Genomic DNA, 26,348 nt, shown 5'->3' on the forward strand with positions numbered 1-26,348 from the left:
TTACTTGTGGAATTTGGAAGAAATTTACAATATGACAATCTGATTAGGATACCATCCCATGGGAGTTTAAATTCTCCCCCCAAAAAGATTTGCGCTTTCCAATTCTTATCTGATAGCTTTTTATTAAGTGACAACCTTAAATTTGGCTAATAAGCTACTGAAGCACAGATGCTCATCATGGATAGACTTAGATCGTCTAACTGCAATTGTGTAATAATGCAGTGACCACTATAATCATATTCTAATAGAATGATAATTAAACTTGACATCACCACATTCTGTAGTGACCCCCTGGAGCCACCATTAGTTTCTTGAAGTTGTATTTTCTCAGTACTTATTTTTTTCAGCAGGAATTTTAAATGTTTCTCATTTTATCTGAGTGATGCTTTAAATATTAAGGGATAAGACTTTCAGGGTAGTCATGCTTGAGTTGCAGCTTTAGTGTAACTGTCAACTAATTGTATTGTTAATCCTCTAGCGGGATTCTTGCTGGTCTTTTTCAATAGACTGTGTGAAGACGTGTATTGAAGCTTTAAAGAGCATTGTTATGGAGAGGAGAAAGATATACCCACCCGCATAACTTAATACATTAAATAAATATAGTACATGAATCATTAAGGTTTCTTCTCATTTCTAGTTATGAAGTTGATTTCTATTATGTCTCATCTATTCAGAAATATGTTTGCTCAAAACAAATTATAAACAATTTAAGGATGAACATTGCACATTTCAGTTCAACTAATTTTGTACAGATGAATATCAATATATAATGAAAGAAAATAATTATGGTTCAGCATGTTAATTATAACATCTTTATTTTCCATTATATGTGTATACATACAAGTATAGAATGTATGTCGGAACGACGCCTGCCGGAACAACGATTGCCTGAACAACGACCTCGTTACCACTAATGCCTTTATCACAAATGCCTTAACAACGACTTTTCATTGTAAAGGCATTCCTGGTAAAGGCATTAGTAATAGGCATGCATTGTTCCTGCATGTGTCCTCCCTGGCCCCCACCCCTAAAAATTACCGCAAACCCCCACCCCCCCCAAAACCACACCAACCCCCCACCCTTACCCCAACCCCCACCTCCTCCCTAAAATTACTGCGACCCCACCCTAACCCCAAAATAACCTCAACCCCCCACCCGCACCCCTGAAACCTAAAGTACCCCAACCCCTACCCCTAAAACTACTCCGAGACCCCCACTCTGCCCCTAAACCCCCAACCCGCCCCTAAAATTACCCAACCCACCCCTAAAACAACCCCAACCCCCGCCCCATCCCTAAAACCTAAACTACCCCAACCCCCACCCCTAAAACAACCCCAACTCCCACCCCTAAAACTAAAACCCCAACCCCCCACCCGCACCTAAAACTGAAAATACCCTGACCTCCCCACCCCCGCCCCTAAAACTGAAAATACCCCGACCCCCCACCCCCAAAACTACAACCCCAACCCTAAAACTGAAAATACCCTGACCCCCCCACCCGCCCCTAAAACCCCAACCCCTGCCCCTAAAACTGAAAATACCCTGACCCCCCACCCCTGCCCCTAAAACCCCAACCCCTGCCCCTAAAACTGAAAATACCCTGACCCCCCAACCCTGCCCCTAAAACTAAAACCCCAACCCAGCCCCTGAAACGGAAAATACCCCGACCCCCGCCCCTAAAACTAAAACCCCAACCCCCCACCCCTGCCCCCCTAAAACTGAAAATACCCCAACCCTAAAACTAAAACCCGACCCGCCCCTAAAACTAAAACCCTGACCCCTAAAACTGAAAATACCCCGATCCCCCCACCACGCCCCTAAGACCCCAACCCCCCACCCTTAAAACTGAAAATACCCCGACCCCCCACCCCCGCCCCTAAAACTAAAACCCCAACCCTCCCCACTTACCTGAGTCGTTGCGTCGTCCTCGTCAGCCGACTCCCTTGTTTGTGCCTTAACCACGCATGTGCGTTGTTCAACACCTGCGTGGTTAAGGCACAAAACAACAAAGTTGTGGTTAAGGAAAGCGTAGTTCCGCTTTCATTGGCCACGACTTCGTTGTTCCGGAGTCAGCCTTCAGGGCGTTTCCCACAAGTATATCGTTTAATGTTGCACTATTGTACGCTACAAGTATTGTTTATCAGCGATTGAAAATTGAAAGCTATTTTACTGCTATATACATGACCACCTTGTTCTTCACAGTCTTCTCCCTGAAAGGCCAAGCTTCCAAAATGTTCATGATTCTTAGGTAGCTGTGGAAAGCAGTTAAGAGTTAGTGATTCAGTGATAAAATAGGGGGCCTTGATCTAAAAACAATTGACTGTTTGTGATCACTAGATGAGCCTGAACTCTGGCACACTACTGAAAGAGAAGCACAATGTAGTACAATGCAGCTGTGGTAAAGACAGTTTGATGGGTTACTTAATGTTCACAAACATATGCTGTTCAAAATTGCAACCTGGTTGAAAACACCATGCGGTAGAATGAAGAATTGCTGTCCTGCAGCCAAAACCTAATTACTTTACAAAATGTTTACAAACCGTTACTGTTTGTAATCCACATTACTGTGAAAGCTAAAAGCCACCTGAAACAAAGGAAAGTGTGGAAACAATGAAGAAGTGATACGGCAAGCTTATAAAGTAAAGAAAATGTTCTGGAGTTTAGAAATGGACCCTGAAAGAAAGGTTTATAACAAATATTACAGTTACTGGTGGTCTGTATGTAAAAATAGGTCTATTTCATGACCGTGGAGGTTGTGGAGACTTTAGGTGGATGGCTCCCTATTTGGGGAGGCCCACCTCGATGATAAAGTTGACTGCAGTCTGACATGCTAAAATAATCTGGTGTGTGAGCCACAGGATAAAGGGTACAAGTTAGGACCGCTCACACCCTTCTCAATCCAGCAAGCATGCAGGTAACTAGATATTAGACCTCTGCGCACAAAGGTGGGGTCACAGGACAATACATTATAAAAATAAAATGGTGCAGAGCGGGTGTGTGCTAACTAAGTAAAGTGACCACTCAGCTAACCAACACTTGAGCTTTGTTTCTTGACGCAGCCCTCTTCCTGTCTCTAGTGAGGAAGGGAGGGCACTTTTGGGTCTGTGTCTCTGGATTCCTTCTCCTGGTTCATCGTTTCACATAGTGGACTAAAATAGAGGCCTGTAAACATTACCCCTTGAAAACTAGAGCACTCCGAAAATGCAACACTGCTGTCAACTGCCAGAGCTTGTGCAAATGCAGCAGAGGGAGGTCTACGCAATGAAGGTGAAGGGGTGGGGAGACCAATGGAAAGTCAACCCTTTTTCAAGGAAAATCAAGTTTGTCTCTGAGGGGTATGTGATATATTGTTTGATGGCTCCCTGGGTGGGGGTGGGGTTAAGGAATTCACACACAGAGCCAGAAAGGGGAAATTGCAGGACAATCTCAGTATAAAAAGAACAAAAATGTCAAAGTTGGCACAGCTGCATAAGATGGCCATGGACTTTTGTGCTTTTGGAGAAGGCGTGTTTTCTGGCTTCTGATTTTCCTTCTTTTTAAATGTACCCCACATTTGCTCTAGCAGACGTTAAGAGTCCATTTATGCACTGTCTAACATGAATGTTTGGCATTTGCCAGAGTCGTTCTATAGCTGGCAATGGTGCACTTGATTGCACCAGGTCATGGTTGCTGTTGTTCATGGGGTTGCTGAGACATATCCACCTTATTGTCCTCACCATTTAGATGTGCCTTCCATTTCGTGTGCTAATGGACTTTTCCCGAGATCAGAATCATTGAGTTTGGCACAATTTGACACAAGTGCAGTTGCATAGGGTAGACAAGTCTAATCTTCAAATACAGCAATTTTGCAAGTCAAGACTATTGAAACATGATTATTGGTTGCTATGCAATCAAGGGACTCTGGTAACCCTTTTAGGCAGCATTTTATAAAAGAGCCTGTGCTAATAGCATATGCATGAATAATGATTGCAATTAAATAATTTGCTTGCATAACTGATTTAAATTGTAAGGTGCGCAATAGGATTTCTATGTATTAAAATATGTATTTAGGCTTTCTTAGCCAGAGATTCATTTGTGCAACAGTAGTGAAAAGTGCTAATTCATTCGGTTTCCTTTGCCTTGAATTATTTACTAGGTTGCTGATGTACTAGAAAATGTCCTATTGTATTGAAACCGAAACCATGTTTTAACTAATAACAGCGTTTGTTCTAGCTGTCGAACAAGACAGGAAGCATTATTAGAACATTCGAATGTTGGCATGTCCATTGAAGACAATGGACTGCTGCGGGCTTTTACAGGCCGGTAAAAGCCCGCAGCGCCAACATTCCAATGTTCGCTTTGTTCACAGCAACAGCTGTGAACAAAGCCTCACGGAGCCCGAGGGGATTTTAATCCCCTCGGGCTCCGTGAGCAATTTGTTTTTTTTAATAGAACATTCTGCCCTGAGTGGCAGAATGTTCTAATAGCCTTAGAACCCGCCGTAGCGGGCTCTACCGGCTATTAAAGGCCCTTTCCCTTGTTAAATGCCCTCGCCTTTGGCTCGGGCATTTAACGCGGGAGCGGGCCTTTAATAGCCGGTAGAGCCCGCTACGGCGGGTTCTAAGGCTATATTGAATTCACATGAGAACTGTTAGAATCATCTTGTAAAAGCCTGGGAAAGGAACCCAATGTTTCAAACTTTTCCCCAATGTTATATTTTGGCAGAACTGTATGAATTCATCAAGATGACTCCGCCCCTTCCCTGAGAGAATCTGGAATAGCTGCAAATGTGATGGGCGTCAATAATTTACATTGGATATTGATCTATTTGTGTAAGAGAGGAGTCTTCCAACTGGGGGGAGGGCATGCCCCTACATGATCCTTGGGGGGGGGCGCCAGGCTCTGGCCAAAAGAAGCATTATAGTGATAACAGGGATTTGTTTTAAGCTTAAAAAAGGCGCTGGAGTATACTGCTTTGTAACGGCACATCACTAAAAAAAATTGTGACTGATATACAAGCTGGGAGTATGTGTCTTAAGGGAAAGGGACTCCAAATACTCTTCAAAAACCCCCACCCCCAATAATCACACTGTGGATACTTTTACACGTTAATAAGGCCCGCCCAACTAGAACAGTATGTTTTGCATCATGTGTTGGATTGCATTTTTAAAACAGTAACAGAACCATACTACTGTTTTGCTTTCACTAATGCTGACAAAAATCTTTGTAATGCACTTCTCTGTTCAAAGACGACATTTATTATTTCACCACAAGGTTCCTAAAAAGGAGATTAGGATGTTGAAAGCACACGTTTAAAAATAGTCACAGCAGTGAAAGCAAAACGTACCAAAATGATTCTCAACTGCAATGTACACAGCAAATATATACAGTTATATTATGCATAGCAAATAATGAATTAAAAATTAATCCCTGAGGGCCTGCCAAGTTCTTCATCTTTCTCATGCCAGCAAGACGATGACCGAGTTCGACTGCAAAAGAGATTATCACCCTCACGGGACAGACATCAGTCATCTGACATCAAGAATCCTGATTGAGGCCACTCTCACTCTCGCTGTCGCACTGGGTCATTTTATATCTTAAAAAAACAGAAGGAACTTTCTGGAAAAAAAACCTCATTTAGTAATTCAAACATGCTGGATATTTTAGGTCTGCTTTGAAAACAACACGTTGGGATTTGGCCACAATCCCAAGATGCTAAATCAAAACAAGGCCGTTCCCTGAGTACATTCTTATCAACCAAAGCCCCTGGTGAGAAAAAGCACGAAAACAAGCACAGTTCACAATGTGGAAAAATACAAACAGATTTAACATGGCAGTGTCTAACGTTACGATAAAATAGGCAGCTAATCTGAATACAAAATGTAGTCTGCAACTGGTGAACACTGGACAGCTAATCCTGGTGCAAAGTGGTGCAACACAGTCAGAGGTCAAAAACACATATTTCACTACAACTACAAAGTGCACGTTTTGCCTATACTGGTATGTGTGAAGCTCTCCGCTCTAATTGACAGTCTCTACACATATAAGTGTGGGTTTTAGCAGTAAATGTGGGAGGGATACAGCGCAGTGTGTGAGAAAAGGACAGGCATACTACTACAGGGGACAGGAAGAGTAAGGGGCGTTTAGGGATGGTGAAGAAGAGGCACAGAGAGGGACGTCACCCACCCACACAAGAGTATGCTAATCATATTACTCTGGGAATGAAGACTTGTAACTTACATTTTTGTAGTGAGTTTACACTAAGAGTTTGTGAATACTGAAAGTAGTAAACTTATTCAAACGTGTAATTTATCTTTGTGGATCAGGCCCTTTATGTCTATATCAGTCAAGCCATCAGAATGGACCTAGTGAAAAAATGGAAAGACATTGGCAAACTGTTTCTTGCAGTCATCTTGTCCCTGATATACTCTACAACAGATTTCTCCAGTTGTCAGTGACATTTACCATGGAATGTTCTTCTTCATTAAAATTGGAAAAGCTAGGTCTTTGGATAGAAGAGATAGAGGTAGCTATCAAAACAGCAGTTTTCACAATTAAATTCGGATTTTGTGTATTCAAGTCGCACAGCCCAATGAATATTGACAAAATTACATTGGGTGTATATTGTAGTTCAAAGTGGTGGGGACTGTACTTGTGAGGAGATTATTGGGGGGGGTCTCATTCCTTGTGGAGATCACCTTACTTCACAGGAGTACTGGGGGCAGCATTCTTAATTTCTGTATTCAATCAAAGGACAATGTATGGATGAATACTATTTTGATTGTCCTATTCTAAGCCTAGAATATTACATCTGTAGTTAGACGAGCCAATTAAAATATGCAAAAGTGAACATGAGCTTGTTGTGATGTAATTTCCGAAACTTCAGGTCATCTGTCAATAGCAGTTCTCCTCATACTGCTCAGTCACAGTTGCCGACAATTGCCTTTATGAAAAATCCCACCCCATCCAGCTCAGCATTCATGAGAATGCCTGTTTCAGTCTGGAGCACATCTTCTTTATTCCTTATAAGGCATCTTTGTTGGATCAGTGAGTCCTGACGTCATCAGGAAGGACCATTCCTTGCATCAACAGCCAGGGTTCATTCATTCAATCACTTGCCAGATGCCCACCAAAAGGGAGGAATGGCATAAAGGTATGCAGTCACTTTGGATTGGGACATGGTTTTGGTACTGAAGCATGGGGGAAAGCCACTACTATGCCCTCTGATAAATTCACCCTAAAAGTAACCTGCTGTGCTAGATCTTAAGAATTCTGACAATTACACCTTGCACCTGCCAAGCCAAAATATATTCCTCCATTCCATAATTCATCCACATTTTTTCTTGCATCCACGGACACTCGAGACTCAAAACAACATACCCACAAACATCTGCCACATCAATGTTTCTGTTGGAGGGTGGGTCATTAGTTGTGTGGCCTACACAAGTAATAGGTTTGCATTCTACCATCACTGGGAACCAACCACCCCATTGTAGTGCTTGACTCTCATAGGGTAGCGTTGCAGAGCAGTCCAAGGCTTACTCAAGGAAGGTGGGGTGGGCTAGCAATCACGATTCACAAGCACACAAGAATAACACTCAATAATTGATTGTCCAGTCTGTGCTTTTTCCCTTGATAAAAAAAGTACATTTATTACACGCACACATACACTACTCAATAATATGCAACAATTTATAAACGTACACAAGCTAATGGAATTACTTTTGGGTGACATTGCGTAATCATTCATGTTTCTACAAAACAGAGAGGTCAACTAACAACCCACATGGCAACACATTCACTTATATTCCAATGCAAATACATTAAGGTATATAATCAAATTAGGATTTAAACATGGATGCTTTTTACAGACTTGGTCTTCTTTTTTAAATCGAGGTCAGAATACTGGAAAAGGCAACTAAATCCATTTTGACTCCCTTTTGAAACATACACTTAAACAGGAAACATAAAGAAATCAGTTGAAAATTATTTGAATATTGTGTCAGTTGTTTCAGAATGGATTATTAAAAGAAACAGATCGCCATCTTACAAAAGAGGCTTTACAAATGTACAGAAAATAATTTTTGGTTACCTGCTCTTGGTTGTTTCAGAACATCAAAATGTAAACAAATAGTCGATATTTTATTTCTAAGAAAACTGGCGGTCTAAATCAGACTTGCCAACCTCGGATGATCTTGTATTTTAATTACTGTGTTACTGTACCTATGTTGCATAGTTCAATTTGATTGCTAAATAAAATTATGATCCGTAAATGTTAAATTAACACGAGGTGCACTATGCCGCGCTTAATACGTTTCTTTCAAAAAGCATAAAGCTAGAGTAGGACATACAATGTAACTTGTCTGCACTTTCGGAAGGCGATTGGGAGGGTGCAGTTTACATAATTGGTACATTTCAGACATCCTTTGGAAGAACTAGCGTGGTGAACGATGCCATTTGGCAGGGGTTCTTAACTGGTGGTCCATTGAGCTGGGAGTCCGCACCACCTACTCAAGGGTGCGTGACTGCTAAAAATATATATATATATTAGCAGAATATTAAAGTGTATAAACCTAAAAAATCCTTTTTTTTTGCAAGTCTACGTGTTTCTTTATTTTGCTATATTCTTTTGAGGGTGAAAATGAACAAAATGCTTAGGTAGGGGTCCCTGACTTCCAGCAGTCATTCGGTGATGGTGGGCAGAAACGTCGCCTTATAGTACAGGAAATAAACATACCTCACCTCTTTAACGAAGAAGAATAAATCCTGTCTTGCCATATGGCAACTCTCTTGTCCTGTGCGCCCTTGACCGCCCCCTATCACACAAGCCCATCGCGCCCCTCCCCTCCTTGCCCACTACCTACAAACCGCCCCTGCAGCTGTTTGAATTTAGCTCCCCTGGACAACAAGCCTAGCCATTGGGCACGCGAATGTCACGTGGGGCGATTCAGCGCGCGCGCTTGCTTGGCTGTTCATTTGCTGAGCCCCACCCCCTCACTTTCTTTCATTCGTCTGGGGAGAAAGCAGTGGCGGTAGGATCGGAGGGAGGCAATACTCGGACATAGCGTTTTATTTATTTTTTAAGTTGTTTGCAACTTCTCTTATCACCTCCACGTTTATTTTTTAATATAATTGTATCGCCACCTATATTATATATGTACCAGCAGGCTGGTGGCTCACTTGATATTTTTGCAGTTTCCTTTTTGTTTGTTTCGTGAGCTGCAGTGTGCATTTTGGAATTTCAGCCGTTTCGGGTGTCTTGCATCGTCTGCTTAGTATTGCCTCCTTGTACCGCTGCAGCCGCTTTCCTCCTGCCGGCGACATGGCCACCTCCACGCCGGTGCAGGGCTCGCGCTCGAGCTCGCGTAGAGGCAGTGCGGCTGGAACCCCTCTCAGTCCCACGCGCATTTCCCGGCTGCAGGAGAAGGAGGAGTTGCGCCACCTCAACGACCGACTTGCAATATACATCGACAAGGTGCGGAGCTTAGAGTCGGAAAACAGCGGACTCCGGCTGCAGGTGACGGAGCGCGAGGAGGTGCGCACCCGCGAGCTCACCGGCCTTCGCCAGCTCTACGAGACCGAATTGGCAGACGCCCGGCGCGCGCTCGACGACACGGCGAGGGAGCGCGCACAGCTGCAGATCGAGCTCAGCACTCTGCGCTCCGGGCACGAGCAACTCCAGAGCAGGTGACTTGTTTTTACGAGAGCAGCATGTGCAGAAGAGCTGTATTTGTAAACATGGTGCATATTTATGCAGTGAACTTTCGTGCGAATGTGGAGGTCGAGTTCTACGTTTTCAAAACGTTTGTTGTGTGTATGCGACAATGAGAACAAATGAATCGGGAGGGTTGCAGCCACGATTGGGGGTTGATTTCTTCAGAGTAGATTGAACGTGGTAAAGTTAGTTGGGAGAAGTAGTTAACCGTATAACGTGGATCGATTGCCTAATTTGTTTTGGCGTAGGTTTTCTTCCAGGTCAAGGACATGGAGCTCTGCAGTTGTTCAACGTTTTTGTCTATGCTTTAGAAGCCCCTTGTTCCCTTTGAAAAGTCTGAGTTGTAGTGGTACCTAGTGTTTGTGTGGTACGTCCTGTTTCCTCGACGATAGGGCGTTGCTTCACTCAGTGTTTATAAATGGACACGTGACCTAGTAACTACTAGATAACTGATGTTTCCCTAAAATGGGGAAAGAAGTATAAAGGATCAATTGGTTGCAATCAACACACTTGTAATGGGTAATGTGTGTGTGTTTTTTTTCTTTGTTTTGTTTTAATTAGTTGAACAAAACCTGCATACAACGGCTTCAGTAATACACAGTTACTCCTAAAAAAAATAACAGAGTCGACCCTTTTAGGCGCGAAGTTTGATTGCTGTTGATACATCCTGAGTTAGGATGAGCTCTTTCTAGAGTATAATATACTAGCTGTCCACGTGGGTGGAGGTGAGTCTTGTCCTGTCTGACTTGAGGTGCATGTTACACCAAGCACTTCATACCTAACCTATAATTTGTCCAAATGGTGTACGGAGGAAATGCGTCTGCAGTTCATGCTTGTCATACCTGTGCGGCATTGTTCGGTCCTATTCCAGCAGTTTGCTGTTAGTGAGCAGTAATGTTCTGCTGTGAGTGCTATACCGAAAACAGATTGTGTCTTTCCCTCCCTCATAATGCGTTGTGCAATACCAGCTGATGTCAACTATAATGCAGCCTTATTGCGTGCACGCGTGTCTCCAACTGAATGCTGGTTGTGCTGTCAGCAGCTTCTTTTACCGTGCCTGGTTGAGGTGTTTTTTTTTTGTGTTTTTTTCGCTCCAGTATGCTAGGATTATATGCTTACTGTGGCAGGCGGGGTTAAAGGTCACAAATCCGCATCAGAGCTCACGAGCCTAACATGCCATCTGGCGAACATAACTGTCCACTGCCTGACGCAGCTGTACCGATCCCACACGTGCACCTCTCGAGATGTATGCACCTTTCGGACTTTATAAATATTAAGTCTTGAGCGTTAACTTTTTCGTGAACGTTTCGTAGCCGCCTCGTAATGCGATTGTGCTAGCGTGTCGCCTTACAAGCCCTGTCTGTATTTATTTATCTCTGCACGCGTTCTAAATAAGGGCAACAGTCCCGCGGAAGAAACAAAATGACAGGTGCCAGCCAGTTGTGAAAATACGAGCTTCTGTTTCGTGTGCCTTGGAAGAATTCATGTGGCGGAATTCATTTTAGCCTGTTTTTATGAATTTCGCTTTTGTATCCAGAGTTCTCAACTCCAATGGCGGTAAACACAAAGTTTGCAACACAGGGAAATAGGATGCTATAGATTTGTAGTGCATATACATTTGTGTATAATAGTTAAGTGTGTCTGAAGAAACTGACAGTGTGTAAACAAAAAAGAAAAAAAATTCCTGGCACACTTTAAGCGTTACTATTACCCTTTGCGTTTTCTGATTGGTATAGCGTGAATGGTGAACTATGCAGGCGGGATTGAACCGCAAATGGTGGATGATAGTGCAGTTATAAGTGTACGTTTGATAGGATTAGTACAATTGGGCATGGCTAAACCAGACAAAACTAGTGGAAGTTTGCTAATGGCACAATCTAGTTGCTGGCTCTGTATGAATTTGCTCCTGGATTAGCACTCAGAAACCCAAATTGATTTTATCAAAGGATAAGCAGTTTGAATCACTGTCATGAAGTTGGGGATCAAATGCATGCATCCATCAGGCCACTTTTGGCAAGCAGAACCAAAAACCGGGTAACGGTACCCGTTGTAGATACACTCCAGGAAAGCATTTGGTTCATTATTGACAGCAGGCTTCTGTCCGTGGAGGACAGACTGCCAGTAAGGAACACCTCACCTGCAAAGTGAATTCACCTTTCATTAGATGTTAATCCGACTGGACCTGGCTGCACTGTACAGTGACGTTGATACATTTTTGTTTTGGTGGCAGAGGCCAGAATACCTTCCCTGTCTCGAAATTTATAGTGTTTTTTCCTTTAAATCGTACTACCCCTTTGGGTTATTGATCTCTTCATTGTGATTACTCGAACTGTAGAAAATGAGCTTGGAGACGGGGCGAAATAGATTGTGGGGAATGTGGCAGTGGCATCAGGAAGCACCGAGGTGGAAAAGGATTTGGGTGAAGTAGGTAGACTGATGAGAAGAGGTGATGGTAATTTGAGTGAGGAGGTAAAGGTTGATCCAGAAGTTTAGAAAGGGTGAAAGCTGAGAAGGAGTCCATGGAGGGAAAGTGGGCGAGGATGGAATTTATATCCCTAATGGGGAAAGGACAATGGGAGGGATGAACATAAGTGTTCGCTTTGTTGATTAAAAAAGAAGGGTCCTTTTTAGGAAACCCAGCACAATTGACTCGCCACTTGTCAAGGTGAAAATCCCTGATACCAGTGTTTATTCATCTGTTGTAATGGTAAGATCAGCCATGCTCAACCCCACACTTTCTCCACCATTTTTATAACAACCTTTCAAGCATCCTCTGGCCAAGTACTATTCTGTCACTTCTATCAAAAGCCCTTACTCCATCTTCATTAGAGGTCATACATTTCTGATCTTTATTATCACTTCCAGCCATTCCACAGCTGCCCCATTGCTAATCACCCCAACCCCCTTTCTTAAGTACAAATCCCCATTGGCATGAGATGAACAAGATTGCCCACTCCAAGCGTTACATGTTTAACACGTGCTAGAAAATATCCCAAATGAAGTCTGTTTATTTGTTTCAAATTGAACAGGCTGCTTCTTCTCTTTTTTTTTTTTTTTTTCCGAAGGGGAAATGTTGCACTTTTGAAACAACCAGAACTAAACTGTTATTTGAGTTTTTTTTTTTTCTTCTTTTTTTTCTCCATTACATGAATAATGGTGCTGCCAGTGATATCTAGATTTTGACTTCTACAAGGAATGTTGGTGGACATTTGGTTGGCCAAGTTCTATATTTTTATTCTGTGTTGTGCATTGTTGGATCAAATGTCTAGTGAGCCACTAGAAAGAAAGTGAATGAAATCGGGCTGCTTCTTTGAATATTGGCATCTGGTCTTGTGAATTTTGATAGACGGTGTTCCCTGTCATTTTAAAATGTGGTTGTCTCTGCCTGTCCCTAAATGATATACGTCGGTGTTGCCTACTTGTGCCAGACTCTCGTGCCTCATCCTTTTAAATTGGGTGCCAAAAGTTCATCTTAACTCTCTCTTGAGCAGATTCCAGCTATCACACTGTTTGTATGCTTAAATATTGAGGTGTGGAGCTGCATCAGTGCTGTATATTAGGTTACAAAATACACTACATTCTGGTCCAGCAGCAATATTAAATAGAAATGCTTTTAAAAAAAAAAAAAATTATAATGCTGCAGCGTGTTACCTTCTTGACGGCAGGGCAGTAGTATAAGACTTCCAAACCCTCTTAGTCACAAAATCATCCACACTGTTGTGATTTTAGACACCGGGAAGGTGGACAGATACTGACCATTCAGCGACCTCCCATTTTGCAGAAATAGTAGATTTACACCTCTACAGCCTGAAAGATAGTGTTTTCTAAATGTAAAAGTAATCTTTCTTTTATGATCTTAGACTCCTTTGTAGAGAAGTGTGCCAGCCTGTGAGGTACTGCCTAGTCATTGTTCCATCTAGAACCCCTATTAGTTGTGCTGTACCTAATCAAGACGGCCAAGAGCTTCAGTGTTGGTAAACAAAGAGGGTCATCCCTGTATCATGCCTTAACTAAGTTGAAAAGAGCAGGGCAAACCCCATTTTAAGCAATAACGTGTGTAGCTCAGCACTATCACCCCTAAGGGTATCTGGGCGCAGAGGGTGCCATGTCTGTCATGTCTAGAGCCTCCTGAAATCTGCCAGGAAGGGAGCTGTCCGGAGGTGGAGGGGCAGGTTGTTCCAGGACTTGGCTGTGATGTAGAGAGGAGTGCATGTGCCTTGCGGGAACGTGGAAGCTTAGTGGTTAATGTAGGACGACCCTTGGTTGTGTAGAACCTTGTATGTGGGTGTGAGGATCTTGAACTGGCCTCTCTTCTGTATCAGGAGCCAGTGGAGGTATCGTGTGAGGGATGATGCTGGAGCGTTTGGGGAGGTTCATGGTGAGTCTGGCTGCAGTGTTGTGTAAAAGTCTGGAGTCTTTTGAGTAGAAATAGTAGTTCTGGGTAGAAATTCCGGATTAGAGGCTGCTGCTGACTTGTGCATGCCGATTTTCTGGTGTTGGTAGGGATCCATTTGAAAATTAGGCGAAGCATTTGGAGGATGTGGAAGCAGGAGACAGCTGAGTTTCCATGTCGATTCATGGACAGTTAGCTGGCGAGGATGATGCTGATGTTTCATGCGTGGTCTGGTAGAGTGGACGTTGGACCGAGTTCTACCAGCTTTGGTCACATACGTAGGTGTTCCTCCAGAAGATCAAAACTTCAGTTTTGTAGGTGTTTCAGTTTGAGGCAGCTGTCTTCGATCCATCTTGCTACATTGGTCATGGTGTTGCAGAAGTTGGTTTTGGTGTTGTGGGTGCCCTCTGTGAGTGAGGGGATCAGTTGGGTGTCATCCACATAGGAGACCATGTTGAGTCCGTGGTATTCTGACTGTCTGCGAGAGGGTCATGTAGATGTTGAAAAGGGTGGGGCTGAAGGAAGATCCTTGGGGTACGTCACAGGTGATGGTCTTCAGTGTGAAGGTAAAAGAAGGAAGTTGGATGCTTTGAGTGCGGCTTGAGAAGGAGGTGATCCACTTGAAGGCGTTTTGTTGAAAGTCTATGTTGTGAAGTCTGTTGAGAATGTGGTGGGAGACGCAGTGGAGAGGTCCAGGAGGATTAGAGCTGCTGTTTCTTCTTGGTCGAGGACGGTCCTGGTGTGTGTGTGTGTGTGTGTGGCGGCAGCGGCGATCAGTGGAGCCTCAAAGCTGTGGTTGGCCTGAAAATCCTGATACGGTTTTGAGAAGGTGGTTTTGTTCAAGGCTTTCTTGAGTACTTGGTAGGGGAGGAGAGCGGTCTGTAATTTTTCTTTTTGGTTGCTGTGTTTGGTGAAGTTTCTTAGAGAGGGGTCTGACCTCTGTATGCTTCCATCCACCCAGGAAGGTTTCTGTGGAGATGGAGGTGTTGAGGATGCTGGTTAGTTCCGTGCTGATAGTGTTAGTTCTGAGATTGAAGAGATGGTGGGGATATGGGTTGGTGGTTGCCCCCGAATGGATGGACTACATAGGGGCTGCAGTGGTCTGTGTTGTGATTAGGGACCAGGTGGTTATCGTGTGGTTGTTCACTGTTTGAGGTTGTCCAGGCTGGAAGTGGTGGGTTGGGGGTTGAAGTTGTCGTAGATGGTGGTGATCTTGTTGTGGAAGTAGTCTGAGAGGGTGTTGCAGAGATCGTGGGGGTGGGTGGATGGTGGTCTCTGGCTGTCGAGTCGGAGAATCCTTTGATTTTGAAGAGTTCTTTTGTATGGTTGGCCGCAGTGTTGATGTGGGCGGTGATTGCTGTCTTTTTTTGCTGCCTAGATGTGTTGGTGGTAGTTGTTGAGGGCTGCCTTGTGAGCTGCTCTGACTGAGGGGTCCCTCGTCATGCACCATTGTTTCTCGAGTTAGTGGCAGTTGTGCTCGGAGTTTCTGAGCACCGGAGTTTACCATCTCGCTTGCTTGGAGGTGGTGTTGGTTTTTGCCGGTTTCAACGGGGTTACTCTGGGTGCATCTGGTGATCCAGGTGAAGTTCTGGGAGGCCTGGTTGAGGTCTGCCATTGGCTGGGTTACGAGGTGCCCATGACTTGTGTCCATAGGGTATTGGTTACCTTGCCCCAGCTTCGGAAGGGGGTGCTGTGGTGCTTGGCGCTGGTGTGCTGGGTGTCAGAGATGGTGACGTGGCCTATCTTGTGGTCGGACCAGGTGACTTCAGTGAAGTGGGTGAATTTGATTCTGTCGCTGGAAGTGTAGATAGCGTCAAGTGTGTGACTGCCGCTGTGCATGGGTTTGGTGATTTGGGTGAGGGTGATGTTGCTTTGGTTCTCCAGGCGAGTGGTGGAGTTGGGGTGGAAATTGAGGTAGTGGAGTAGGATGTAGTGAATGGGGCCAATGGGGTTGGCGATGGTGCAGCAGAGAGCTGGATGTGGTCCTGGGGGTCTATACATGAGGGTGCCTCGCATTGTGGTGTTGGCATCAGTCTGGAGTCAGAATTTGAGGTATTCCGTGAGGGAAGTTGGCTCGCCGGTCATGGTACATTAGATGTTTACCTTAATATGATGGTGATGCCCCTTCTGTGTTTGGTGTTGTCTCAGTGTATCATCTTGTAGCTATCTGGGGTGGCCATGATGAGATCGGGGTTTGAGGAAGGGTTTAGCCATGTTTTGATGATCATAGAGACATCCGTGTCATACGTGGCGATGGTGTCTCAGATTTCCACAGCATGTTTTCCTAGGGAGCGGGCTTTGAGTGGGATGCACAAGAGGTCCTGGGTTTGTAGTCCTCTGCGTGGGCCCGATTTGCAGGAGAAGGCAATGTCGTCAGCTGAATGGCTCTTTGGATGATCTAGGGGAGGTCGTGAAACAGCTATTGTTGCGGCACCTGATGTTCAGCACCTGGAGCTGTGGTAGAAGGTGGGAGGACCTGGGGGTGGGCGTGGCCCAAGCACGGACTGGCTTGCTTTTGGCATGTCTGCCTCGCTGCTAGAATCGGCCTGCATTAAATGTCCTGGGAGGAGGAAGGGGCAGAGGCGGAAAAAGATCATCACCACACACGAGTAAAGAGGAGTGCAAGTAGAGCTGTCAAGTGGCAGGAAGGCCCAGGGAGCTGTGGCTGGGTCGAAGGGGGTCAGGCACTGTTCATCCAGTCCGCACAGTGGCCTTCATTAAATGTCCTGTGAGAGGGGCTGGGGCGGGAGGGCGAGAATGGCAGAGGTGGGAAAAGAACATCAGCGGATGTGAGAAAAGAGGAATGCGGGAGGAACTGCCGAGCAGCGGGAAGGCCCATGAGCAGATGGGGCGCTGTGGCCAGCCCCATTTAGGCTGAGACTCTCCATTCATGTTTTGTAGATCAGTATGCGCTTTAGAAAACATGAACCGAATCCCATACTTGTGAGGATTGTAAACGTAAAGGTCATTAACTGAGTTGATGCCTTCTTGGCATCTAAAGCTGAGACAACTGTTTTGTTACTGTCATTAATTAAAGTTAATTATAGGGTTATCAGAGGATGAAATCTGATCTATTTATCATAAGACCATATTGAATTGGGTGTGGGAGTCTGGTTATGCCTGCAGAGAGGTGGTTGGTAAGTACTTATGCTAGTGCCAGTGTTTGTGCTTTACTCAGCAATATGTAGCTGTATTTAAAACAAAAAAAATGTTTGTCAACTTCATGTATTACTGTATCGTGGTTGTTCTGAGATTTGGAAGTCTCTACGTCAAAACTGATAGAAATGCACGTGGCATGCAGTATGGTTGTCCATGTGACAACTGATTTCACCTATGCTGCACTTATAACTTATTCTTACCCAACTTATACAAGAATGTCACTTAAGCCACATAACCCTGATATTTAGGTATGGAAGAAGGTACATTGGGGGCAAAGTAGCAGTTCAATAACCACAGGAGCACCCAGAACTGCTTCTAGCAGGACCGAGGCAGCTGTAGTGTACCTGGAGCAAGGTAGTTTCCGGAGTAAATTCAGTTTGGTACCCCTCCCTGGTGTACGTTGTGTAACAGTCTGGCTTCTGCTGGACATTAGTTGCTGGGTTGTGCTGTAGGTCTGTGCCTTCCTTTCCAGTCTTACTGTTTTGCTGGCATTTGGTAGCACCCAAGACCCGACAAGACTGTTAGACTGGACCAAGTTACAAAAGGATTACAGAACCTGTGCTTCCCATGTTAAATCTTATAGCCCCCAGTGGGTAATGGGGACTGCGATTTTGAAGAAGGTAAAATCTTCGGGGGGGGGGGGGGGGAGAGGTGCATATTTTCAGCACTCTCCCTCTGGTGTGCCCGAGTCGCAAGGGTCCACAGTGGCCTTCGGTTGGACTCCCGCAGTCATGTCTGTCCTCTGTGCTGCCTGCCCCTTGAGTCCATTTCCGGTTTAGCACCAATTCTGGTGTCTTCGGCTCCGCTCACATCGACCCTGGATGAGAATATACAGGCTGTTGTGCTATCCAAATCCCAAATGAATCCACCATTCTGCAGTCTGGCCAGGTTTCAACTGATCCCCTGTTGACTTTCAGTGAGGCACTTACCAGCATCCTTATAGGGATCTGCCATTAGATAGGTTGCTATTACCATGTGCCTAGCAATTTTGCCTTCCTAACTCAAAGTCCCACCAATGAGTCTTGTGGAACAACTGCCACCAGCAGAGTAAACCAAATGCTTTTCCTACTATTCTTCTCTCCCTGCTGGTGGTCAGTTGTCAACCATTTCCAGGTGACCGCATACCTCCTAACATTGTTCGTTTTAGCTATCAACAATTTCAAGTCTGGGCTGCCTGAGGGAAATCTGTCCGACTGTGTTCAGAATTTAGAGGAAACTGCAAAAGACCTGCAGTGATAGCTACTAGATTGTGGATAGGCCCTAATTGTACCCCCACCCAGAGCTGACAGTCACAGATGCATGACTTCTGTGTTAGGGTGGCCATCTGGTAGACGTGGAGATCAGAGGACACCAGTTAACCCCCCGCATCTCCTCCCCCCCCCCCCCCCCTCCCCCCCAAATCCTCGAGAGTTAGGACAATTTGCTTGGCATTAAAGGAAGGCTACCGGTGCATATGAATAACACCTCTGCCATGCTTTACTGCAATAAGCAAGTTGGGGTGATGTCCTGGGCCCTGTACCAGGAGGCTTTGAAGTGACTGGAGGGCCAAGGGATTTCTCTGGTATTGAACCACCTGGTGGCATCTCTAAACACCAGGGCGGACAAACCCATCCACAGATGCTTTGCAGTTCACAAATGGCAGCTACATCTTGAGGTGGTACATGCCATTTTCCAGCAGTGGGTAGAGCCCTGGCTGGATCATTTCACCACAGCCGAGAATAAGTCAACTGTTCAGCACACTGGAGTTTTCCAAGGCAGTTCTGGCTCGTCCACACTTAGTATCAAGGCTGGCGTTCAGGATTCCTGTTTACCTTCAAACCACTACATCTCGTGCCCCAAGTTCGCAAGAGCGGCCAGGCCCTGTTCAAACTAGAGGCTCTGTTTTGGGCCAGGAGAGTGTGGTATACAGGAACTCTTAATCATGAACATCTGTCCTCTTATCGTATTGTTGCTTTGGAAGGATCTTTTGTCATAACAGAAGGGCAGGATATTGCACCCGGGACCATACTCTTTGCAACTTCGTGGTTGTAGCTTGGGTGGTGATGGCTGACCTCCTGCAACCTGAGGTAGTATCTCATCCTGGTGTGAATGTTCCTCCACTAAATCTGTACACAACAGCTGGCAGGGCAATTCTGTGGATTGGGGCAGCGCCTGACAAATTTATCCTTTCCAGGCTAAGTGTCTGAAGTTCAGCTATTTGTTCTGCCTCTAGCCCAGCGTAGGCTAGCCTTAGGCATGGTTAAGTGGTATTCATCGGTCTATTTGTGGTTGCTGGATCAGCATTCATTGTTCAGTGATTTCGTTACGAAGAGGTTTTTGAAAGCTTTGCAATATGTTTCCTCCAAAATCTTGTGTGATTCTCCTGTGAGAATAGAATGTGGCCCTCATATTTCCAATGTGCATTTCTTTTCAGCTGCTGCACCGTCATCTCTTGAGATGTCTGACCTTGAAGACCATTTCCTGATCTCCGTAACATTTTGTAGATGTGAGCAGACTTTCAGACACTGTAAAACCTGAGCTTTCTTTCTACAGAAAGTGGTTACTCCTTTTTAATGTTTCAAGTCATCACCCTCCAGCATACTTGGAACCACCAGCAGGAAGAGAGGTTGAATCAGTTAGATCCTAAATGAGCTCTAACTTACTATATTGATTATACCATGTAAAACCAAGTGAATAATCTGCGCTTTGTCGGACTTTGCAGGTCAAAAAGAGTAAATCTGTTCAAAAACAGATCATATTATAATGGATTGTTCTGTGCATAAACATCTATTCTGCATTATTGAAAAATCAGCCATCGGAAGGCCTGCTGGCTCATTTCACCATGACCACAGCTGTTACCACTGCATTAGCATATGGAGTGCCTAGTTTAGACATCGGTCAGGCGGCTATGTGGATGTCAGTACACACGTTCATGAGCACTACTGCCTCAGCAATTGGGTCTGCGTTTTGGTCTGAGTGAGTTTATAGATACACCGCCTTGCAAGGTACTACTTTGGTACTAATTCACAAGGTGAGGTATCTGCAGTTGTAAGTGTCCAGCAGAAGAACAAGTTACTTACCTTGGGTAACAACCGTTCAGGTGATTACTCCTGCTTAAAAAGACCGTAGTCTAGTGATCTGCACACTGGTAGTGCCGGTTTGCAGATGGGCTCTGCGTGAGGGTTCGGACAGCCTAGAAAGCAACAGTGGTCAGTGCCCAGGGGTGGTGCTTTAAATGTGGCTCCACTTTTGGCGTGGGCTCCACAGTACCACCTGGCGCCGCACATACAAACTACTTAAAAAGTTTCTGGGTCCAGTCTGCCATTTGTGAATTTATTCACAAGTAGAGGAATCTGCAGGTACAGATTTCACCAGAAAGGTAAGTAACTTGTTTGTTGAGTTTAGTCAATATTCAGGGGAGTGGTGCATGTGCTACCTATTCCAGTGATAGGTTCTCAACCTTTTGTTATCAGTGATCAACATTCGTGGCACTCGAAATGGCGAGCAACATCTGCGGTATAAAGGAACTTGTGCGTAGTTGTATTGGTAAAGGTACTCAAGAACCAGCACTGGGATGAATAGAACACACACAATTAACACCTAGAAATTAGCAGTAAGTAACATTACTTGAGGTAATGTTTAAAGTAGAGAAAAACTGCTTTTCAGAGCCGACTATAGACTTTAACCAAAATGTGAACAAACTTAAAGATACAGACGCAGTGGGTGTAGGTTTAAGTAATTCTTCGAAAAATGGCAAATTATGAGTAGGCAAAAATGGTTACAGTTGGAAGGATTTAGAATTTAATATTGGCAACGAACCTGCCAATCTCAGAGTAGCAAGTGTCAGTGTATTGCAAAATAACATTTTTAACCATGAATGGAGCTCCACACTATTGTTTATTATTGATAGAAGCAGAACTGAGATTGAGGTTATTGCAAGGCACTTGTTTTTTACCTTAGTGATTCTGAGGCTCTTTTTCTGCATAAATACTTGAAAAGCATTGGAAGGACTATTCTGAAAGAGAATTGTCTATTCCCTGTGAACATTTAGGAAAGAAGTGATTGTAGGTATAGGTATGAACTTGCTTTGCCCTAAATATGATTTATTAATGAGGGTTGGAGGGGTCAATCTCTGGCGAAATGTAAAGAAATGTAATTGCAAATGGTGCCCTTCAAACTCAACAAGCACCACTGTTGTCCTGACCTTGGTCAGATTGAATTATCACTGTTAGAAATGGGGCCTCTAGTTGCCAGTCGGTTTGCACCCTGTCCAGGTAGGGACCCTCACTCTAGCCCGGATAAGGGAGATACCCACTCAGATAACCCCTGCTCACCCTCTTGGTAGCTTGGCACGAGCAGTCAGGCTTATCTCAGAAGCAGTGTGTAAAGCATTTGCACATAACACAGTGACAACACTACAAATGGACACCACACTAGTTTTAAAAAAAAGTCACTACTTATCTATATAAAACAAGACCAAATACGATAAAAATTCACCATACAGTAATAAATATATGAATTCTGCAAGATTTACTCAAATACAGTTCCTTGAAGTCGATAGCTCCACCTGGGGCTGTCATGGCATCGTGATCAACAAAACCAACAATACAGGCCAGCCGCAGCACTCTCGGGCCAGCTATGGTGTCGGGGAAAACCCGCAAACAGTACCTTTTGGAATTGCGGGGTGACGTGATCCTTGCGGTGAGCTCAGCAAGAGCGGCACCGGTGCGGGAGTCATTGGGCCCTTGAAGTCGCACACCTTACGGATCGAACTCCGGACTGATGAAGTCAGGAGCGCTGATGTGGATGGCGTCTGGCTGTGGTGCGAATCGGGATAATGACGTACGGTGCCCTGTGGTCGCGTTGCAGGCAGCAACTTGGTGACTGCCCCCAGCGGCTTTGGTGAGACCAAGGCTGCGAGGCAGTGCAACATTCTGTGTCACAAGGTCACGGCGCAGGTAGTGGCATTGTTGAAGTGCTGTCGGTAGGCCCAAGCAAGCAGGACAGGATGGTGCTTTGTGATCCTCAGGTGCGGTGTCGACAGGCCACGGTGGTGGCGGGGATGCCTGGTGACTACACTGGAGTCAATGGTCCTGGCGTCGGTGGACCGGTGCCGCAGTGCGGAATGGTGCTTCGTGTACCTCATGAGCGGTGTCCATAGGCCATGGTGCAGGCATCGGTGCCGGTGTCCGCAGGAGCGGCGTCACTGGGGATGCCTACGCTGCAGTGTGAGCAGGCAATGCCGAAGTTGGGGGCCCACAGGTTGCGGTGCGAGCAGCAGCTCAGTGAAGTCCGATGGTGGCGTCGGTGAGACCCGGGTCGTGTTTCGAAGTGGGGCAATGAGACTCCGTGCGTCGGCAAGTCGTGGTGCAGGTCAGCGTCGCTGGGTGTGTCGTGGTGGTTTCTCTTCTTGAGCACCACAAAACACACAGTTCCCAGTGCTGCAGGTCGAGGAAACTGAAGTCTTTGGTGTCCCTGAGACTTCCAACAGGAGGCAAGCTCTACTCCAAGCCCATTGAGAACTTTCTCAAGCAGGAGCACATTAGGAAAGTAATATCCACCATGTTAGGCTGAATGAGCACTTTAAACCAATGTATTAGCTCGATTTGCTGTTTTCCATATGCCCTAGGAATCACACTCTGTTCCCAAAATTCATCCTCTGTACTATCCAGGGTGGCTCAAAGGTGAAATCAACAGGGTGGTGTGATGTGTGCTTTTTTTGTATTTTTTTTAAATTTATTTATTTGACCATTGGTTCCACTGTTTAATCTGCTAGCATTGAGGCTGGTTCGGTCTAATTTCAGTAGCTGATAGGCTGGAGTAGAAGTATAAGAACCCAGTCTGTTATTCATGCAGTTTCTCCTAGGACCGTTTTATTTCGGCCATCAATGACAGTTTTGAAAGCCTGGTCAACATATGGGCACTGGTGTTCAATGTCACTTACTCCTTTAGGCAATGACAGACTGATTCATGTGGTATCCCCTACTGGGCACACGACCAGCTGTGACCCAGCCCTACCAGTCTTTTAACCCTTTCTCTGCTACCCTAGTGCTGAGACGTTTTTATTTATTTATTTTTTATATTTGTGGTACTGAGCACTTAGACCCCCATAACTTTGTATACATAAGCTATCCACATTAAATTTGTGTCCTTTTTGTTTCCCCAAAATCATAGGGATTCTAAAGGGACCCTGTGTTTCTGGATTGCCCTTGAGGGGACTGATAATTTAGACAAAATATAGCTAAATGTTGTATTTTGGGGAGGAAAGGGGGGTAAAAAGTGCTAAAAAAGATTTCCTTTTTCCCCCCTGCAAATTGCACCAACAAAATGTTTGTAGAGCTAAAATCACCATCATGCCGGCTATTGGGAACAGACAGACTCGATTCAGACAACCAATTGTTTTACCACAGTTTTGGAATCTTACTGGGAGATTCCTTACTTTTTGTGTATTCAGCTTCCTTCCAGTTTGTTGGAAAGCTAAACATTTCTGAAAACTAGACAAAATTGTGAATTCAGCAGCGGGTCACCTGTGTAGATCTTTAATGTTCTTCTAAATAAACTAAGTGCCAGAACGAATTTTAACGAACCTGATAATTAGTGGGGGGAAAACGGGCATTGGCAACAACTTTTTCATTTTTTAACTTCTCATCACAATGGCCAAATTACAAAAGCAACATAACATTAATCTGCTAGACCCTTCTGCTTCCGGGGATATATTAGGTTTTCCGAGAACTGGGAGCCAATAACTGAGCTGTGCCTAACAATAGTTTTTCATTATCTGCTGGGTATAGAGCATTTCATATGGTAAAATATAAATAGTGAAAAATGGTATTGAGATCTCTGAATTTGTAGGTACTCATACTAGCATGTATGGAGGGCATTTCTCAAAATGACTTGTCTTACATTTCGAAGATGCAAATGCAGAGAATGACAATTGGTAATAACACTTGTTCTACTATTCTGTTTTCCTCCAAGTCTCCTGATAAAAATGGTATCCTGCTTGTGTGGGTAGGCAGAGTGCCTGTGACGACAAATAACTCAAAACGCACATGGATACATATTTTTATTTTATTTTTTTCACTCAAAACTGATTAAATTTTTTGTGCAGTGTGGCTAGCTGTGGATTTTGGGCCCTGGCTCAGCTGAGTGGGTTTCTTTTTCTTTTTCCTCCCCCTGCAGGGCAAATCTCAAACTTTGCCTGAACATCCATCTTCCTTACATTTCTGTGATGGAAACTTCCATAATCCACAGTAATACTCAAAATTCCTACCACCCACCATTGCCCCACTTGTGCTCATAATAATGCTGCACCTCTTATGTGCTGAGGCTGGTGCCCGTGACAGGAATGGGTGAAACCAAGGACAATTGGAGTCCTTGCGCTGGGTCTCCCATATGTTGCACAGAGAGACATGCACACTTATTCATTAACTAACACAATTATTTTGTGAACAATGCTTATACACAGAAATCAATCTTTGCAGTTTTGTTTGTCCTAGTTGGCTTGTTTTTCCTAGTCACTGAACTTCTGTTTGCGGGCGCTTGAAGTGAAAAAGGACAAAATAGTACCTCAATCTCTTCAGGAGCACTGGACGGGCACTCATTAGGTTAAATCAATCAGGGTTTAGTTCTGCTCCACAGCAAAGACAGGAAGTGATGTTGGGCTTGCAGCGACCACTTACGCAGCTGTAAAGAAGAGTGCCATGCATGGCAACAAATTGTGAGTGCCAGACTGGCTCCAAGCACTTTCAAATATACATCGCCTCGCAAGTGATACATGCTATCACAGGCTTGACCCTAAAAAACAGTTATACCTGGTATCTAGTGGGTTTGCTGGCTTTTCTCCCAAACTCCGTGGGCGGCAGATGGTAATTACCCTAGCCGCCTCTTAGGGGGACAGAAAGACTACCTATTGCATGTTTTCGGAGGGGGGTACAAGCCCTTGCCCAAGAGACCGCTCCACAGCACACAAGGGCTGGTGCAGAGGATGGCTTTTGAGCGGAGGTGTTAAACTATTTCTTTTTGCCAGTAAGCCTCCACTATAGTAGTGGTTAAGAGTCTAGTCTAAACCTGGTTTCAGCAATGGAGCCTGGTGTGCAGACTTGAGCAAATAACTTCACTTCAAAACAATTGTTAGGGCACATTCAAAATCGAACTAGCATTGGCTTTGCCAGTGCCTTTTAGCCATGTAGAGCAATGTGGCTTTTGTACAGTATCAGTAACAGGAAAAAAAGTGCTGTGACACAGCCACCGCTGGCTGTCTCATAGCACATTGTTTTCTCTTGTTGTGTGGGTTGGAGAAACAGGCAACTGGAGGGTGGCTAGGATAGATCAGGTAAGAGGAGGGAAATGCCAATAGGACTTTGAAGCGCTGTTATGCATACGGCGCTGGCTTCTACATATTTTTTTTTTCTTATGGTGAGTGGGGGGGAAGGGCAGCACAGACGGGTGATGGTGGGAGGGAAGAAGCAACTGGGAGGGTGGTGGCAAGAGGGAAGAAGTAACAAGGAGAGGGGTGCTGGGGAGAAGATGCAATACAGGCAACCGGAGTGGGAGGATAAGAAATAAAACCGTTCCTTTGTCATTGCACTAGCAGCGGAAGGACACTAATCAAGATGAAGCTGACACGTGCTGTCTAATTAGGAGGCAGCAAATATGAGTGACAATGAAGCCAATAAATGGTAGGCAATAGACACGGACCAATCCCCTTGTTAAATACAGTATCCCTTGCAAACTACAGTGCATGCACAATGTCTTAGGTGAGACCTAAAAAAAAGTTGCTTTCCTTCTCTCTCGTTCATGTGTACAGCAGCCTCATTGGCACTAATAACAAAATTATCAAATGGAGAATAGTGCAGGAACTGCTGTGAAAAAAACTTTCTTAAAACATTTCACATTGTTAGAGATCACTAGACCAAAAAATAATCATTTTAAATCGAACTCTCAATATTAAAAAATAGTGGTGGAAAAGCTGATAAATATCTAGTCTCTAAAGCCAAGGGTTTGGTTTTGCTAAGGTTTTTTGCAGTTTGCCTTGGAAGTGGATTTTCATTAATGAAAGCCCATTCCAAGCACGTGTGACCTGGTGCTCATGCATGTGTGGTGATGCACAACAGATTGCCATGT

The 26,348-nt window shown here is 44.7% G+C and overlaps 1 protein-coding gene across 1 annotated transcript in view; it reads left to right on the forward strand.

The window, feature by feature from the left end:
- The first annotated feature begins 8,975 nt into the window (after positions 1–8,975).
- The window catches only part of LMNB1 (lamin B1), an 84,684-nt gene continuing 67,311 nt past the window's right edge, over positions 8,976–26,348 (forward strand). The window contains exon 1 of the mRNA XM_069227260.1: positions 8,976–9,666. Within this exon, the coding sequence (XP_069083361.1) occupies positions 9,302–9,666 (365 nt within the window). The 5' untranslated portion in view covers positions 8,976–9,301. The remainder of the gene's footprint in view (positions 9,667–26,348) is intronic.

This window comes from Pleurodeles waltl, chromosome 1_1 (assembly GCF_031143425.1).
Source record: "Pleurodeles waltl isolate 20211129_DDA chromosome 1_1, aPleWal1.hap1.20221129, whole genome shotgun sequence".
NCBI classification, from domain to species: domain Eukaryota; kingdom Metazoa; phylum Chordata; class Amphibia; order Caudata; family Salamandridae; genus Pleurodeles; species Pleurodeles waltl.